Below are 14488 nucleotides of genomic sequence, written 5' to 3'. Positions count from 1 at the left end.
ATAAATCTATGCTGAATGACATGAATGCAACCTTTTTTTTTTTTTTTAAATACATCTGCTGATAATTATATAGAGGGTGGACACAATAACAGAAACACATGTATACAATTGTGAAGTCAAGTATTGTTGCAACCTCCAACTACTGGAGGCAGGTTGTACGGTGTGTAGATCCTACAGAGTGCTGAGAAATATTTCATGTCATGTATCTGGTTTATCTTGTCTATTTGTGAACACATTCTTCGCTGAAGTGTGAAAAGTGAATTTTGTATCTTGAACACAGTATTTTATTGTACCGTAAGTGTTGGTTTCTTTGCTTCTTTAATATTCCATATTTCCAACCAAAATTAAGGTGAAAAAAAGCACACACTTCTCCAAATGATATAGTTTAACATTCTTTATTCATTAATTCAATAAAAGCAGTTTGAGGTCCTAATTGTTGACTAACTCTCCTATACAAACACAGCACAGCACAGATACAGTGAAATGTAGCAGTAAAGGTTGAAGAGGAACAGGACACAAAATGAGACAAGACGAAGAGGTGACACGGAGTCTCAAATTGCCGTCGGCCATTTCACCAAAAAAAGGACCTGAAAAATAGACATTTAGGCAACTGAAGGTCCAAAGTTTAAAACTGAGTTACTGAGGTCAAACGGTGGAATCAAAGTCTCTTAACCCGAGAAGGATCCGCCGCTCTTTGTCTTTTCTGCTTGATTCTCCCCAGCTTTTATTGCATCTGTTATGCAAGAATGAAAAGTCGAAAAAAGAAAGTCTCTCTAGCCTCGAAAGCATGCAACAAAAACACAATGTATTAATTAATAATCGTATGATGTCTAAAACCCGGGGTAAATCTGAATGAAAAACAGATATGTTTTGAGGACACAAATGCTCTTTTAAAAGTGCACTTTGTCATAAGCAGCACATTATTTGGAGAAAAGGGGTTTTGCATGTTCTGGTTATATATGTTTAAGGGTTGGTTGTGGGAGCTGTTAATGATGTCAAATTTAAAAGTAACTATCACAAAAATAATGCTTGATTCTTTTAAAACTACAGCACTGGAGGTCTTGGAGGCTGGCTTGGGGTTTTCATAAGGCCGTCGAATGTGTGTATGTGTGTGCATATGTGTGTGTTTAGAGCGGTGTGTTGACATGGTCGCTGAGTGGACCTTTGCTGCGTTTTCACATTTGCGCTCTTCATTCTTCTCCTGTGTTGCTTCCCTTCTCGCTTCTCGTCCGTCCGTCCGCCCGCCGACCCTCTCTACGCCTCCAGCTCGAAACCAAAGCCGACCTTGTGTCCGCCTCCGTTCAGGTACTTCGCATCGATCAGACCCGAGAGGGTTAGCTTCACCCCTGCGGGGAGGACAGACAGATTTATGTATCGAGTGTTACGAAAAGAGTTTTAAAGAAATATCAGCAATCAACTTACCTGGCCTGAGGTTCTGTGTGTATCCAACTCCAACGAGGCAGGCGTTGTTGACTTTGGCCTGTGGGGAGAAACGGGAGATCATGGAGGGGTGATACAACCGTGAGCATAGCATTAAGCAATTAGATGGATGGCATCCTGGAAGCATTTACATAATTTATTACAAATGGATACAGTAGCCTAAATGCATAAATGCAGAGGAGTTATATGATGACTGGAAAAAAGGATTCTCAGGTAGTTGTTAGAAGTTAGTTTAGGGAGTCTTATAGGCCTTGTTGGCCTGTTGATTTATCAGTCCACCACTTTTAGTCCAAACAGAAATGTCTCAACAACTATTTGACTGATGGACAGACATTAGTGACCTACAGAGGACGAACCCTACTGACTTTGTGGATCATCTGACTTTTCTTTTGGCACCACCAAAAAAAAAATTGTGAAATGTGTTGACATTATTATGAAATTTGGTGCACACATTCATCTTCCCTCATTTGTAATGAGCCCCCCCCCCCCCCCCTTTTTTTTTTCGTCTTTGTGCTCAGTGCCAAAAGACAATATCAGCATGCTAACATGCTAAACTAAGAGGGTAGTCAGTGAACAAATATACCCGCTTAACTTGTGCATGTTAACACAACAACAACAAAGTCTCACAGATTTCCAGGACTTTTTACCTGAATTCTCACAAATTATAATATTAAATATGTCCTTATGCACTGCAGTCATTGTTGAAGCTGTCCATGATATTTTGGGTTCGGTGCTTACAGACAGGGAGGAGTTCTTATCCAGCTGGTACTTGGCTCCAATTCCAAAGCGTGTGTTGTTGCTGCCTGCCGTCCAGGCCAGGTGGGCCGCCGTCTCCAAGTTACAGTTCACCTTTTGGTAAAAGGAGCCAGCGAACTCTGTGCCGTCATTTCTGAAACACAAAAAGTGTTGAGATTAGAATTTGATGTTTCCTCTTGGGGAGAAGCCCTTCCTCTGTCCGTGCTGCCCTGTATCCATATCCATCACTTCTTTTGCTGCCTCTCTTTGCCTCGACGTTGCCACTCACGCGTTGGTGTGAATCTGGAAGTCACCGGCCTTATAACCGAGGGAGAAGTTGTTCTGGGTCAGTTTGGATTTGGCCATGTCAAAAGACAACTGGTAGCCCGCCAGCCAGCCCTCGTAGCCCAGCACGGCGGCTGCGTGGACGGTGGGACCGGCCATGTCGTAGTCCAGGTCACAGCCAACGTTTACAAACTCACGCTTGTAGCCGGACTTCAGCTTGGCACTCTTCTTGCTGCAGAAGGAATTGCAAGGAAAGAAAGAGAGGGGGTCCATTTAGATACTGGTAATGTGTTATTATAAACATCTGTATTTATTGACTAATTTAACTAAGACATTGAAAACCACTCAGCATGAACAGGACTGTTCTTACCCGGTGTTCGGCACAAATGACGCGTCCAGACCGAGCTTCAGGCCCTTAGCCAGCTACAGACAGATAGACAGACAAAGAAGCCGTGAGCTAATAATATTTTATCTGATACTGAATGAATTGATGTTTTTGAACATTGTGACATTTTGACTCTACCTGGTCCTCCATTGTGATTTCCGAGGTGAGGGTGTTGTCTGTGTTCCATTTCTGGTTGAAGTTGAGGCCCAGCTCTTTCACTTTGTACTTGGTCTCCAGGTGGCCTCCCGACTTCCCCGTCTCGGTGTTGTTGGAGCCGGAGGTGGCAAACTCCTGCAGGGGACAGAGGGGGGGATGAGGTGATGAAGGGGGGGAGATGGAGATGGCAAAAAAAGAGTTGGGAAGGTAAGCGGAGAGGCCCATTAGAGCTCAACTACAGAAACTATAAGCAAGAAGGGGAGAGAGAAAACAAACGGGGAGAAAAGAATAAGAAATAAAGCCTTGCCTCTGCCACACAACCCCTCTCAGATTTGCATGGCTAGTTATTTAAAAGACGAACTACACCTTTTAAGATGGATAAAGGAGTTGGGAAACTGAAAATACAGGTGGGGGACTGTGAGGGAGAGGTTGGTCTTGAGTGTCGCTGCTACAGGCTGCGGCAGTCGGGGGTAAAGGATGCTGCTTTGACGAGCTACCGCTGCAAAGAAACACTTAGCAGGATGTGCCACTGGACAGTGCACCTGTGTCCGTATCGGTACTTATGCACACACACACACATTCTCTCTTACCATCTGACAGGAACGTCCAAAGAAGAAGCAGGAAGTGAGAGAGAAAAGAGAGAAAATTAGGGAGAACCACTCAGAGTTTACATGCTCACTGGGAAAATGGAAAGCAGAAACCTGACACAAAGGGAAGATGCTTTTTTCCACTTTAGTTTTGTGGCTTGTGGGAAACTGGGTATGCAAGTGCTCATTATGGGTTTCACCATGGCAATGGGTTTATACCAACCCAGACACACAACATGTCTGGAGCGAACTAATCACTTTGAAATGCGACACTTTTTTCCATCATGATACAACACGTTAAAAGGTGTGGACGGCAGCAGACAGTGTTAATCTGCTGAGTGTGTGGGTTACTCTGAGAACATGTCAGGCAGCAAACACACTCTGACATGAACACTGCAAAGGTGTGTCAGTTATTACGGTAGTTCTCCAAGTGAGAGGCCCTGAACATGAAACCTAAACACATCAGGCTAACTGAGACAACAGCGGTACTTACAACACCACTCTGGGACTTGGTCTTAACGTCCAGCTTGAGAACTCCATATCCTGGGAAAGAACAGGAAATTAGGGACATAAAAAAAAAGCAAAGAAAACAGAAAGGGTGGAAAAATAACATCCTTGTGCTGCACAGCATGGCTCATAAACAGCTGCAACAAGAATAAACATTGAGAGTGACACAGGGCAAACAAAAGTCCTGTTTTAGCACAGCTAAATCCAAAATGCTTACAGCTAAATAGCAACATCATATCATACATAGTATAAACGTATATATAATTTTTGTTGAGTTACCAAAGCCCTTGTTGAAGATGTCTTTGGCAGATTTCCCCAAGTCAGCGTATGCAGGAGGGACGGCCATTGTGCCTGAAGGAACAGACATGCACATCGTGAAAATAAAGCACACACTTCACAGCATCAATCCTAAATGCACAGTTAAAGGGAAACTCCAGCAATTGATTTATGTGCTTCCATAAAGCCACAAGGGACAGATTTTCATAAAATAATGGTAAAAATTGACGCAGCAGAGGCCGAAATATCCAGATTTGGGGTTTTTTTGGTCCCTTGCATGGGCCACGCTCCAAAAATCCTGGATCCTGCATTTCCCATAAAGCAACTGGATAGTGTCTTGCGTTCCCTTTCTTGTAAAATGTGAGACAGTGCTACTAAACTCGGTGGAATGCCCCTTTAAATCAAAATGCTCGGACAAATGCTGCAAACAACTAACAAGCTCAATACCTCTTGCGGACACATAGTGGAAGATGAGCAGAGCTAATCTGAGAGCACTACTGACGGCACAAAACTACCAACTGTATTCGCTCACACACAAAGCCTCACAGATAGCGCTTTCAACCAAATATTTGCCTGCAAACAGACATCAGCATACGCTTAATAAGCTTCTCTCCTCCCCCCTCCATCTTCCATGTTAACCTATTGATTGCCTGGCAGCGGGTCATTAGCAAGCAGCGGATGTTGATGAACTAATGCGACTGATTCTCTGGAAGTAAGGGACTCTGGTTTTAAAGATCACGCAGCTTTTTTTTTGCTGCAAGACTCACTACTGTCTTCCACTATGAATGCCATCCTCATAATGCTACCCTTGAGTGGGAAAAGAGAAATATGATGTTGTGTTAGGAAATATGTGAGTCAGTGCAGTAGAGCTAACCTAAGCAGCAGCAGCGGGTTTGGTTAGTCAGCAACTACCAGTCCTGCACAACACTGCACTGCAGCGGGCTTCAGACGGCCATCAGGGTCCCCTGGCTCAGTGTGTGTGTGTGTGTTTGTGTGAGACCAGGTGACTTTGCCGTAACATTTAGAATCACTCATTACCCGAAGCTGGTTTAATGTTTTACTAGTGACTCTCCTTCCTTTCTGTGCTTTGTCCTGCCCGCTCCCTCCACTATAATTTTACCAATCACATCTTTTTATGCAGAAGATGCAGACTTTGTTTTTGGTAATTCAACTTCAATTTTTCTCAGAAAATCTAAAATTCTGTCACTGCAATCAAAACACTAAAAATGACAACATTTTCACAGATATGCCAGTCTAGCCCGCAAAAGATGAATGTCACTCCGGCCAAAGCTGAATCCAGGGACCCTGATGATGCATCGTTTGTCCCTCTCTACACACAAACCCCCCCACTCACCATGTCCCTTGGTTGCGCGGTGCTGACATGTCCCACAGTGGCCTTTGTTCTCTGCCTGCTTGCCTTTTCTTGCCTCGTCCCGGTGCACCTCGCTCACTGCTCCTTTATCTGCCATGTCTCCTCAGAGGAGAGGGGAGCGAAAGGAGGGACAATAGGGAAACTTTTGGCAAGAAGTGCGGCACTGTGCACAATATGTGGGCTTGTCTGAGAATTGGCTGTGACCGTTAGCATGTTCCTCCAGCATGCAGTCGGAACTGGTGTCCTTTTCTGTGCAGAGAACCGTTGCATCACACTGTACCGTATGTGTGCACAGGCCAGCAGAAGATGAACGGTTGTACTCTGTGCGCAGCATTTGAACGTAATAAAGGCTGAGATGTGGCATTTCTTATCAGACAAAGAATACTGATTAGTGGCGAGAAGGGTAGAAAATGATGATGTGGTGAAATATAGAGGGCACAGAAAAAACGCAGCATGTCACACCACCGTAACACATGTGTTCATACGTATAACATCAACAGCGCGTTAAAGAGGCTGTGATGCAACTACACCACCAAGTGTCATCACCTGTCACACGTCACCTATAGGCAAGATCAGCAGAGTCCTATTTGAAAAATGATCTATCTTCAAATGGGCCTTGTCCACATGGTGCAAACTTGGTTTCAAATTATAAGTGGTTCTATCATAAAATATTCATGACTGAAAAAGCAACAGGCCGAGTTAAAGTCCAGAAACATCCTTGGTTTTTAGGCTATTTATTAATCCTGCATTAACTGATTTCTTTGGCCACTTGGGCACAGCGGAAACAAAGTAGTTGCTTATTTATACATCCAGCAGTTACAGATCAACATTAGCATTGATTTTGGAGTCTTGTTTCTGGTCACCTGTTAAATGTAAGTCCAACGTTCACTCTCTTTTAGCTCTGTTTTGGTCTCTACCAACTCCTGGGAGAATTATCTGACTCTTGCACAGGTGTCATCAGATTCTGATTTAACTGCCAAACTATTGGGACATCATCTGTTTTTCCAACTAAGCCCAACCCACTTTAAACCAGCCATTAAAAACAAAAATCAGGACGACCAAAAATACAGAAAAAAATAAACAAATTTGATCAAGAAATTGATTGAGAAAATATTTTTATAAGGGTTCTTTAAGATCTCCATCTTTCTCACGCACAAACACCTGACTGTGAATCACACAGTGTGTGTCATGAGGTCCTGTCTGTCTCCACTACCTCAGTGTAGTGCTGTTCATTCCTCAAACGCTAAGCAAAAGTGCATTTTGCTGACCATGTGCCAGTCCTGGTCTGACTTTGTCACTTCACCCGACATACTCTCCTTCTCCTTCTCCTGCTCCACTCCACCACGCACACCATGTTTGACCCTTTCCCTCCTGGCCTTCATCCCTCAGTCTCAAACACGCAACTCTAAATTTAGCCCAGGCGAACCTAACACTACAACACATGTGACTAGGACTCCGGTGGCCAAACTACGGCGCGTGTAGTCAACTGCAGCCGGCTGCCTGATTTGAAATGCCTCAAGGTGAATTAATAAGACTAAACTAGGAATAATAAAAATAAAAATCTAATAAATCTCACTATATGAATGTTAGACAACCTATCTTAAAGACTAGATGTCGACTTCAATTTGTGAAAATTTAAATTATTATTTAAATTATTTAATTTGTTTTAATTAAATTTGAGAGCAGCAGATACAGAAATGCCAACAAACAACTGTAATGTCAAACATTTAAATGTTAAGAAGTGTTGCACAGTTATTTGGATAGGAAAAAAAAATTCTATCGCACATGGTGTTTTCTGAACTAAAAACGCAGATTTTCTTGCAGTGTTACGGGTTGAAAACTTCCCATTTACTATTGTTTTGCCTGTGACTACTTATATTTTCCTGGATTCGGCCCACAATCAAAAAGTTCCGCCACCCCCTGGAGTTCTAGCATTTATCCTCCTCCAGGTTCAAGTTGTTAAATCCCGTATGAAAACAGATTCATTTTTCCTTCTTGTACCTCCATGCTTTATTTATACACAAACACACTGCTGCCACTGGTCTTAACACTTTTATGAGCAGCAGTCAGACGACAGCCTTGACTGAGCTCAAAGGTCAAAATGGCAGCCATAAACAACAGAAGTGTGTGAGGGGAAAACAGTGACCACCCAAACAACCACATGTGTTGGGGATGGTGTGGTTGTCAACGATCAAACACAGACAAATAATATCTTTACAACAGTACAAAGTCTGTATTTTGCCAATGAGCTATTGTTTCCATGTTAGTCTCAGTGATAACCCTGTGTTATGTGCTTGTAGTAATCAAGTCTTGACACATTATTACTTGTGTGTGTAAAAAAAAAAGCAGTTTGATGTATATGATATATATATATACATTACATTACATTACAGTCATACACACAAACACACACACACATAAAGAAAAACTGCTGTTGACTGACTGGAGTGCTGTTTGGCTGTTTATCCTCTCAAAAAGCAGTACTGTGTACCATCAACTCATAATTCATATAAATAGATGGCTACTCTTGATTCTGACGCCTTATAACTATCATTATTTAGAAATCTCTTGAAAATGATTCTTTAATACTTCATTCCTCTGTCTATGAAATGTCAAAAATAACAGCAACCTGATTAAAAATCAAAGGCCACCAACTTCTTATATTTGTGAAGGTGAAGCCATTGTGTTGGATGTTTTTATTTAATTTAATTTAATTTAATAGTCTGAACAATCATAAAAAATGGCATTGGTTCCTTACTATTTTAACACGTTATGCAATCATTTTTTAGATTTTTACAATAGTTGAAGAACAGGAAGGATTTCTCGGTTCAATCTGGGACACGGCCGGATAATCGCACCCTTACTAATGAGCACTCTGAACAACAAATAAAAACCTAGAAAATTGTGTAAACAGGCAGTTACCAAACACTGGCTGAACCCTCAGATAAGGTGAAACCAAGTCATGTTAGCGTGTCATGTATACTGGGAGGAATGTGTGGCTGTGAGATAAGGTCAAGTGCAGTCAAGTTACACTTAGACAATTTATAGCTTATAGAGAATGAGGTAGGGATGAATTTGATCCATTCATGATCTGTTCAGCATCCAGTGCATTTCAATGCATATGACGACAACAGTTAAGACAGATGTGTGTAAGCTTTTGTTTACGGTTTTGTTTTATGGGGCTCATTGTGCTCACTGCAGCAGCCTATAGATTGATTGTTATTAGGCTTTGAGACAGAGAGCAACACTCTTTAAAAAAACATAAATTGCCACAATTTCCCCTTATCTCAATTAAAAAACTGTTCAACCTCAACTTATTCCCTTAAACTAACCATGATGTATAATTTGCCTAAAAAGAATACTCAGCTCAGCCATACCACTCTTTGTCCACTATGTAACTGCATAGGAAGGAGCGTGCGTAAAGGTGGCTGTAGTGGACAAAAGATAACGGTCCTTGTTAAGTAGCTGTTCGTGGACTTTGTGCTTCTAGACAGTCAGATAAGACGATGAAATAATATTTGTGGTATCACGTAGCCCCTGTAACATAAGCGGACGAGTATTATTTTTTTTGCAGATACACTTTTGGTTTCCATTCTGTGCGTCTGTGTGACTTCTGGAATCCGCTGAGGGGGTTTCCAACACTGAAACAGCTTACTTTTTAAAAACACAAAATCTTTTCCTTTCAGCTGTTTCTGAATGTTTCGCTGCATTGGTAAAACAATACTACTTCATATGCTACTTTATACCCTACAGACAACAGACAGTGGGACCCCCCTCATGCCCCCTCTCCACATCACATTTACGCAAAACTCCCTCCATGGGTTTTGAGTTTTTAGGCAGTTTATAGTTGACACTAATGGCACATACAGGCCTGAACTGGCTTTAAAACCCTGGCAGACCCGCGGCTGCTGCTGCTGCTGCTGTTGCACACACATCATTTGATGTGTGTCTAATTTCTCACTGACAGTCAAAAGCGACAGTTGTCAACATCTGGATCGTCATGCAGGTAAACCGACTTATAGAGAACAAGGTTTTACAAAATAACAATCTGCTAAAGTCAGTTATTTCTCACCTTTATCTGCGGGGCGGAGCGTGCTGAGTCCTGGGAGCAGCGGGGCAGCAGTGAGGAGAAAGCAGAGACAAACACACTGGGCAGGCGCGAGTCAGACCTCCGGCCGAGGGCGGGGCCGTTGTGCAATTGACATTGAGTTTAAAACTCATGGAGTATACTTAGTATGTTCGGAAATATTTACACATGTACATCGGGCTCACATCGTGAAAAAACATTGAGAAGATCTCTGGTGCTCAGAAGTTGATGATTTATAATTATATAGTCATATGATATTAATGGAAAAGAGGGTTATAATAATATAATAATATAATAATATATATTATTATATTATATTATTCCACAAATTGTCACAAAAGAGAGTTAAAAATAATTGCAGCAAATTGCAGGCAGCAACACGGGATCATGAATATTACGCATGTATATATATATAAAAAAAATCTTATATATATATATATATATATATATATTCTAATATAATATAATATAAAAATAATCTTATATATATATATATATATATATATATATATATATATATATATAAGATTTTTTATATATATATATATATATATAATTCATGCGTAATATTCATATTCCCGTATTGCTATATATATTCCTATTATATATATATTTATATTATATTATATTATAATATAATATATATATATATATATATGATATATTATTCTAATATAATATAATATAAAAAATATATATATATATATATATATATATATATTTTTTTTTTTATATTATATTATATTAGAATAATATATCATAGCCACCGCCGGTGTGAAACAACAGTGGAAATGCTGCATTTGTTTTGGTGTAATAAGACTCTTACACCACTTGGGGAAAATGACCTCTAGCTCATATCCCTACTGAATAAAGGTTGTATTGTTGCCCTGAGAGTAACCTGTTAGGCAGACCTTAATCTCAGAATGAGTATCATAGACTCCCCACCCCAGCAAGATCCAGCAAGTGGATGGTTATATTTTGAATTCAGGGTAAGAGTAGTTAGGATTATGGCTATATTAGGGGTTTGGGGGTTGCAGTCGTAATAAATGTAATTTGGATGCGGGCTTTGGTAAACCTGCCAGGCAAAACTCAGGGATAACATACATCAGGGTTTCAGGCACCAGCGCGAGCAGGATTACTAGATGAATAGAAATACACCTGCTAGAAATCTAAACTGCAGGTCAGCGACGGCGTGTTAAACCCATTAAATCACGAGTTGTAAATTACGTGTTATTCCAAAGTATTGGTTTCCATTTTATTTGCATTATCATTCAAAATCATCACCAAAATGATGCGACCCAATTTTAACTGTAATGATTTGTAATTAGCTGTTAGCTGTCAGTAAAGCACTATTTGTAGGCTGCTGTTTATGAGTCTTCCGCTGTGTCGGTGTCTAATTTAAGTTCAACCCCTTACTGCTTATTAATTTAACGATTCTGGATAAATGTGGAAGAACTGTTGCTATAAGTCGGGTCTGTGGGGCTTCTCTCTCTGTCAGGTCCAGTTCTGTGCGCAGGTGCCCCGTTGCCATGGTGACGAGCACACAAGCGGCGGTGCTGTTGATGCCTCTGCGTCATCAGCCTGCGTGGAGAAAACCCTCAACGGACAAACACGACGTTATATCAAAGGTACACAATTAACTGGATAACGTGATGCTGCTGAGTCATTTTAACTTCTACTCGAAACGTATGTTTGTGCCTCGTTTCTGACGTCATGTTTATTAACGTTAGCTAACTTCACAACAAACTAGCCAGCGTTAGGCAGCGTTAGCCCTATGTACCGCTGCACGAGCAAGGTTTACCATAGCTATCAGCTGAAGAAGGACTCATTCATTCATTCATTCATTCATTCATTCATTCATTCATTCATTCATTCATTCATTCGTTACACTTCTGCATATTGATATTCATTCAGTCTGTGATTTGGTTTATGAGCCTGAGGAAAATAAATACAGTTATTACACCACCTGCAGGCTGAGTAGATTATTGGTTATTTACTATGTTACATGTCGAACACAAACCTATCATCAGCTTCATTATTATAACAAATGTATGTTTGACTGTTGCTTGGCTGCTACAGTAACTTTCTACAGTTGTTTTTCTTCTTCTTCTTCTTCCCCCCCACAATATACGCTCCACCTTCAGATGTGTGAGGGACCTTCAACCATATCTGGGCCAATCCCCCCGGATCCTTCTCTGTTTCCTCAGTACTACAGACGACCTGCTTCAGGTTAGATCTAGTCACAGGGCTCTGCTATACTAAAATCCCCCCTTAAACAGTCTATGTTGTTTTCCACTAATTTGGGGCAGTAAACTTAATATCTATAAGCTTAAGATGAATACCTCTTGTTACATCAACAAACTTAACAAAATTAATAAGGCCCCGAATCCATCACATGCAAGAACGTGCTGTTCTGTAGTTGAAGTGTTTTAAAATTTGGTGAGCTCCTTGTTTTTTGAACAAAATATTAGCTCCCAGTGACCTTGTTTAGTTTTCACTTCTTTCTCCAGCACGTGGCCGTTTAGAAGGAAACCACGACGGAACTTTGGCCCTTCTCTCGGGGCCACTCGCTCCAGATGCTGTGTTGTACCCCGGCTGCTACAGTGCTCGTACCCCAGCACACCCTCCCCGTATCGGCTCTAATGCTGCTCATATTCTGGAACGAGGACGGAGAGGGGTAGTGGGGGAGCTGCTCAAACTAGACGGTCTCGCCATCACCCCTGTTCCCAAACAGAGTAAGGGCAAACGATTTTTCTGTTTTTTTAATTTGTGCTATGTAAAAGAAAAAGAGGCGGTTCTGTTTTGTCTTGAAGGATGGTGTCAGTGTAACTTATAGTGTATAGCTGTTGTAATAATAAGTTAAAGTTTGATTGAGAACTAACCCTGTACAAAAATTTGAAAGTGATTGAGACAACTTTGCAATTCTTGACCCTCAGAGCAGCGGGTACATGACTTTGGTAAAGAGAATGTACGTCGGCTCAGGGAGATCCAGAGACGCTGCAAGGAGCAGGAGGCTGAGAGAGCACACTCACGTCCGGTTCCAGTCAAAGCTCTTTGGACCTCCTCCAAATACCAGAATGTCCCGTCCAGGGTGATGGTCCAACTACAGGTAAGGAACAAGTCTGCAAAAGATGCAAGTTCTTTGAGTTATTATTATTGCCTCTGGCTCACTTTTCTCTTTCGTGCAGGTTTCTAGTCCAACATCTAAACCACAGTGTCAAAACTTTCTGAAGGGCCACTCTACTGCCCCACCAAGGTCGCGCTCCAAAACCTCTCCTGTAGCTTTACAACGCCCGGCCTCCTGCAACTCTATACTGGACCAGAACTTGCAAGTAAGAATCACCTATAAACGTAAATGTATTAATACAGTCTCACATGATCTTAAAATAAGAGGTAAAGTAAGTATATCAATTTTGACGAGAGAAGAGTAAAGCTGGCAATGACGTGAATGTGCATTTTGCTCAAATGTATGTGTATTTGCAATATTTCCTTTTATATTGATTTCATACATAGATATTTGGTTATGATTCCATACATTGTTGTATGTGGATACAGTTACAGGTGCAAGGCCAGACGATAGACTTCGTAAAACACAATGCCCGGTATGCTGGAAAGACTGTGCTGCGTCGGTCCCAGTCACTGACAAACCTTAGAGAGAAGCCTGTCCCCTGTGCAGTCAAGGGACAGGTGCCTCAGTAGTGAGTATTCATATGCCCTTTCTTTCCTCCTTACCTTATACTCATAATCAATTGCTAAAAACATAATTCTTCAAAACAGGTTGACTTTTACAGCTGTTTGCTCATTTCTGTTCTCTGTCTCACTGATTATTAAACACACACACACACAGTCTTGAGGAAAGGAAGGAGCAGTGGCATAAAGAGGCGGAGGAGAGGAGGAGGAACGCACCTGATCCCACAGTCCCAGCTGGTCACACCCTGATGCCTGAGAGTGAGAGACAGGAGACTCTGAAGTCCCTCAAAGAGAGTATGTCTCTGTGGCTCTTTATCTCTGCCCTTATATTAATGGCTAAATAACATTGGAGTACTACATGAATAGTGAATATTTGCTTCTCTAATTCAGCTGTTTTTTGTCTCCTCAGGCCACCGCTCCCTTGTGACTGAGCTGCTGTCCCTCCCTCTCAAAGCTGACAATCTGAGTGTTCGAGAACGTCGGGCTCATCTCGATTGTAGGCTCTCTGAAATCGAGGAGGCCATTAAAATCTTCTCCAGGGACAAAGTTTACATAAAAAAAGATTCCTAACACATGAGGAGGAGGGAGCGGAGGAGATGGTCCTGCTTTATTGAGATTCATTTTTATTTTGTAGTTGCATTATGTAACATAACGCTGAACCTTGTAAAGTAGATGATTGTTTAGACATCAACATCATTAGTTAAATTATAAACCGAGTGTTTCTTGGTGTTACTGATAATCAGTTACTTTAAGAACAATATGTATTTATTTTTTCTTGGTAGAAAATATATGCAGATGCACTGTACACTTATTGTTAATAACTGCTAGCTCATGAAATATTCTCTGATGAGATGTGTTTTGTTGTGTCTTCTTGGCTGCCGGTTTTTCAATAATTAATATTTTTTGTGAAGTCATTGTATATGAATATTTTGTATTAAAAGATACAATGCAGTACAATGTGTACACAG

General features: G+C 41.1%; 2 protein-coding genes across 3 annotated transcripts; one reads left to right on the top strand and one right to left on the bottom strand.

Annotated features, from left to right (window-relative positions):
- Nucleotides 1–379: 379 nt before the first annotated feature.
- vdac3 (voltage-dependent anion channel 3) lies at nucleotides 380–9900 on the bottom strand. 2 transcript variants are annotated; one of them, XM_054611203.1, is made up of 10 exons: nucleotides 9816–9878; nucleotides 5726–5842; nucleotides 4375–4446; nucleotides 4082–4131; nucleotides 2984–3136; nucleotides 2831–2883; nucleotides 2465–2692; nucleotides 2179–2329; nucleotides 1423–1480; nucleotides 380–1346 (listed from the first exon to the last, which is right to left on the bottom strand). In XM_054611203.1, the coding sequence occupies exons 2-10, from the start codon at nucleotides 5838–5840 to the stop codon at nucleotides 1255–1257; spliced, it is 972 nt and encodes a 323-aa protein (XP_054467178.1). In that variant the 5' UTR covers nucleotides 5841–5842; nucleotides 9816–9878; the 3' UTR covers nucleotides 380–1254. The 2 variants fall into 2 exon arrangements, with proteins under 2 accessions (XP_054467178.1, XP_054467179.1); XM_054611204.1 differs by lacking the exon at nucleotides 5726–5842 and having other exon boundaries at nucleotides 9816–9900.
- Nucleotides 9901–10983: 1083 nt separating this feature from the next.
- enkd1 (enkurin domain containing 1) lies at nucleotides 10984–14206 on the top strand. The gene is made up of 9 exons (XM_054611577.1): nucleotides 10984–11010; nucleotides 11329–11458; nucleotides 11975–12059; nucleotides 12341–12565; nucleotides 12767–12939; nucleotides 13019–13162; nucleotides 13386–13528; nucleotides 13678–13814; nucleotides 13930–14206. Exons 2-9 carry the CDS (start codon nucleotides 11360–11362, stop codon nucleotides 14088–14090), a joined length of 1167 nt encoding a protein of 388 aa, XP_054467552.1. The 5' UTR covers nucleotides 10984–11010; nucleotides 11329–11359; the 3' UTR covers nucleotides 14091–14206.
- The last annotated feature ends 282 nt before the right edge of the window (nucleotides 14207–14488 follow it).

This window comes from Anoplopoma fimbria, chromosome 13 (genome assembly GCF_027596085.1).
Source record: "Anoplopoma fimbria isolate UVic2021 breed Golden Eagle Sablefish chromosome 13, Afim_UVic_2022, whole genome shotgun sequence".
NCBI classification, from domain to species: Eukaryota; Metazoa; Chordata; class Actinopteri; order Perciformes; family Anoplopomatidae; genus Anoplopoma; species Anoplopoma fimbria.
The sequence above is the reverse complement of the archived record's forward strand: the minus strand, read 5'-3'. Positions and strand labels throughout refer to the sequence as shown.

What these genes read in the sequence shown, in the direction of transcription:
- vdac3 (XM_054611203.1), bottom strand. Translation starts at nt 5,840, where the DNA reads ATGGCAGATAAAGGAGCAGTGAGCGAGGTGCACCGGGACGAGGCAAGA. An exon ending in CATCTTCAACAAGGGCTTTG is followed by an intron (nt 4,132 to 4,374) that starts GTAACTCAACAA and finishes GTTCTTTCCCAG; the next exon opens with GATATGGAGTTCTCAAGCTG. An exon ending in ATAAGAACTCCTCCCTGTCT is followed by an intron (nt 1,481 to 2,178) that starts GTAAGCACCGAA and finishes TTCTCCCCACAG; the next exon opens with GCCAAAGTCAACAACGCCTG.
- enkd1 (XM_054611577.1), top strand. Translation starts at nt 11,360, where the DNA reads ATGGTGACGAGCACACAAGCGGCGGTGCTGTTGATGCCTCTGCGTCAT. An exon ending in CACCCCTGTTCCCAAACAGA is followed by an intron (nt 12,566 to 12,766) that starts GTAAGGGCAAAC and finishes CTTGACCCTCAG; the next exon opens with AGCAGCGGGTACATGACTTT. An exon ending in GGGTGATGGTCCAACTACAG is followed by an intron (nt 12,940 to 13,018) that starts GTAAGGAACAAG and finishes TCTTTCGTGCAG; the next exon opens with GTTTCTAGTCCAACATCTAA.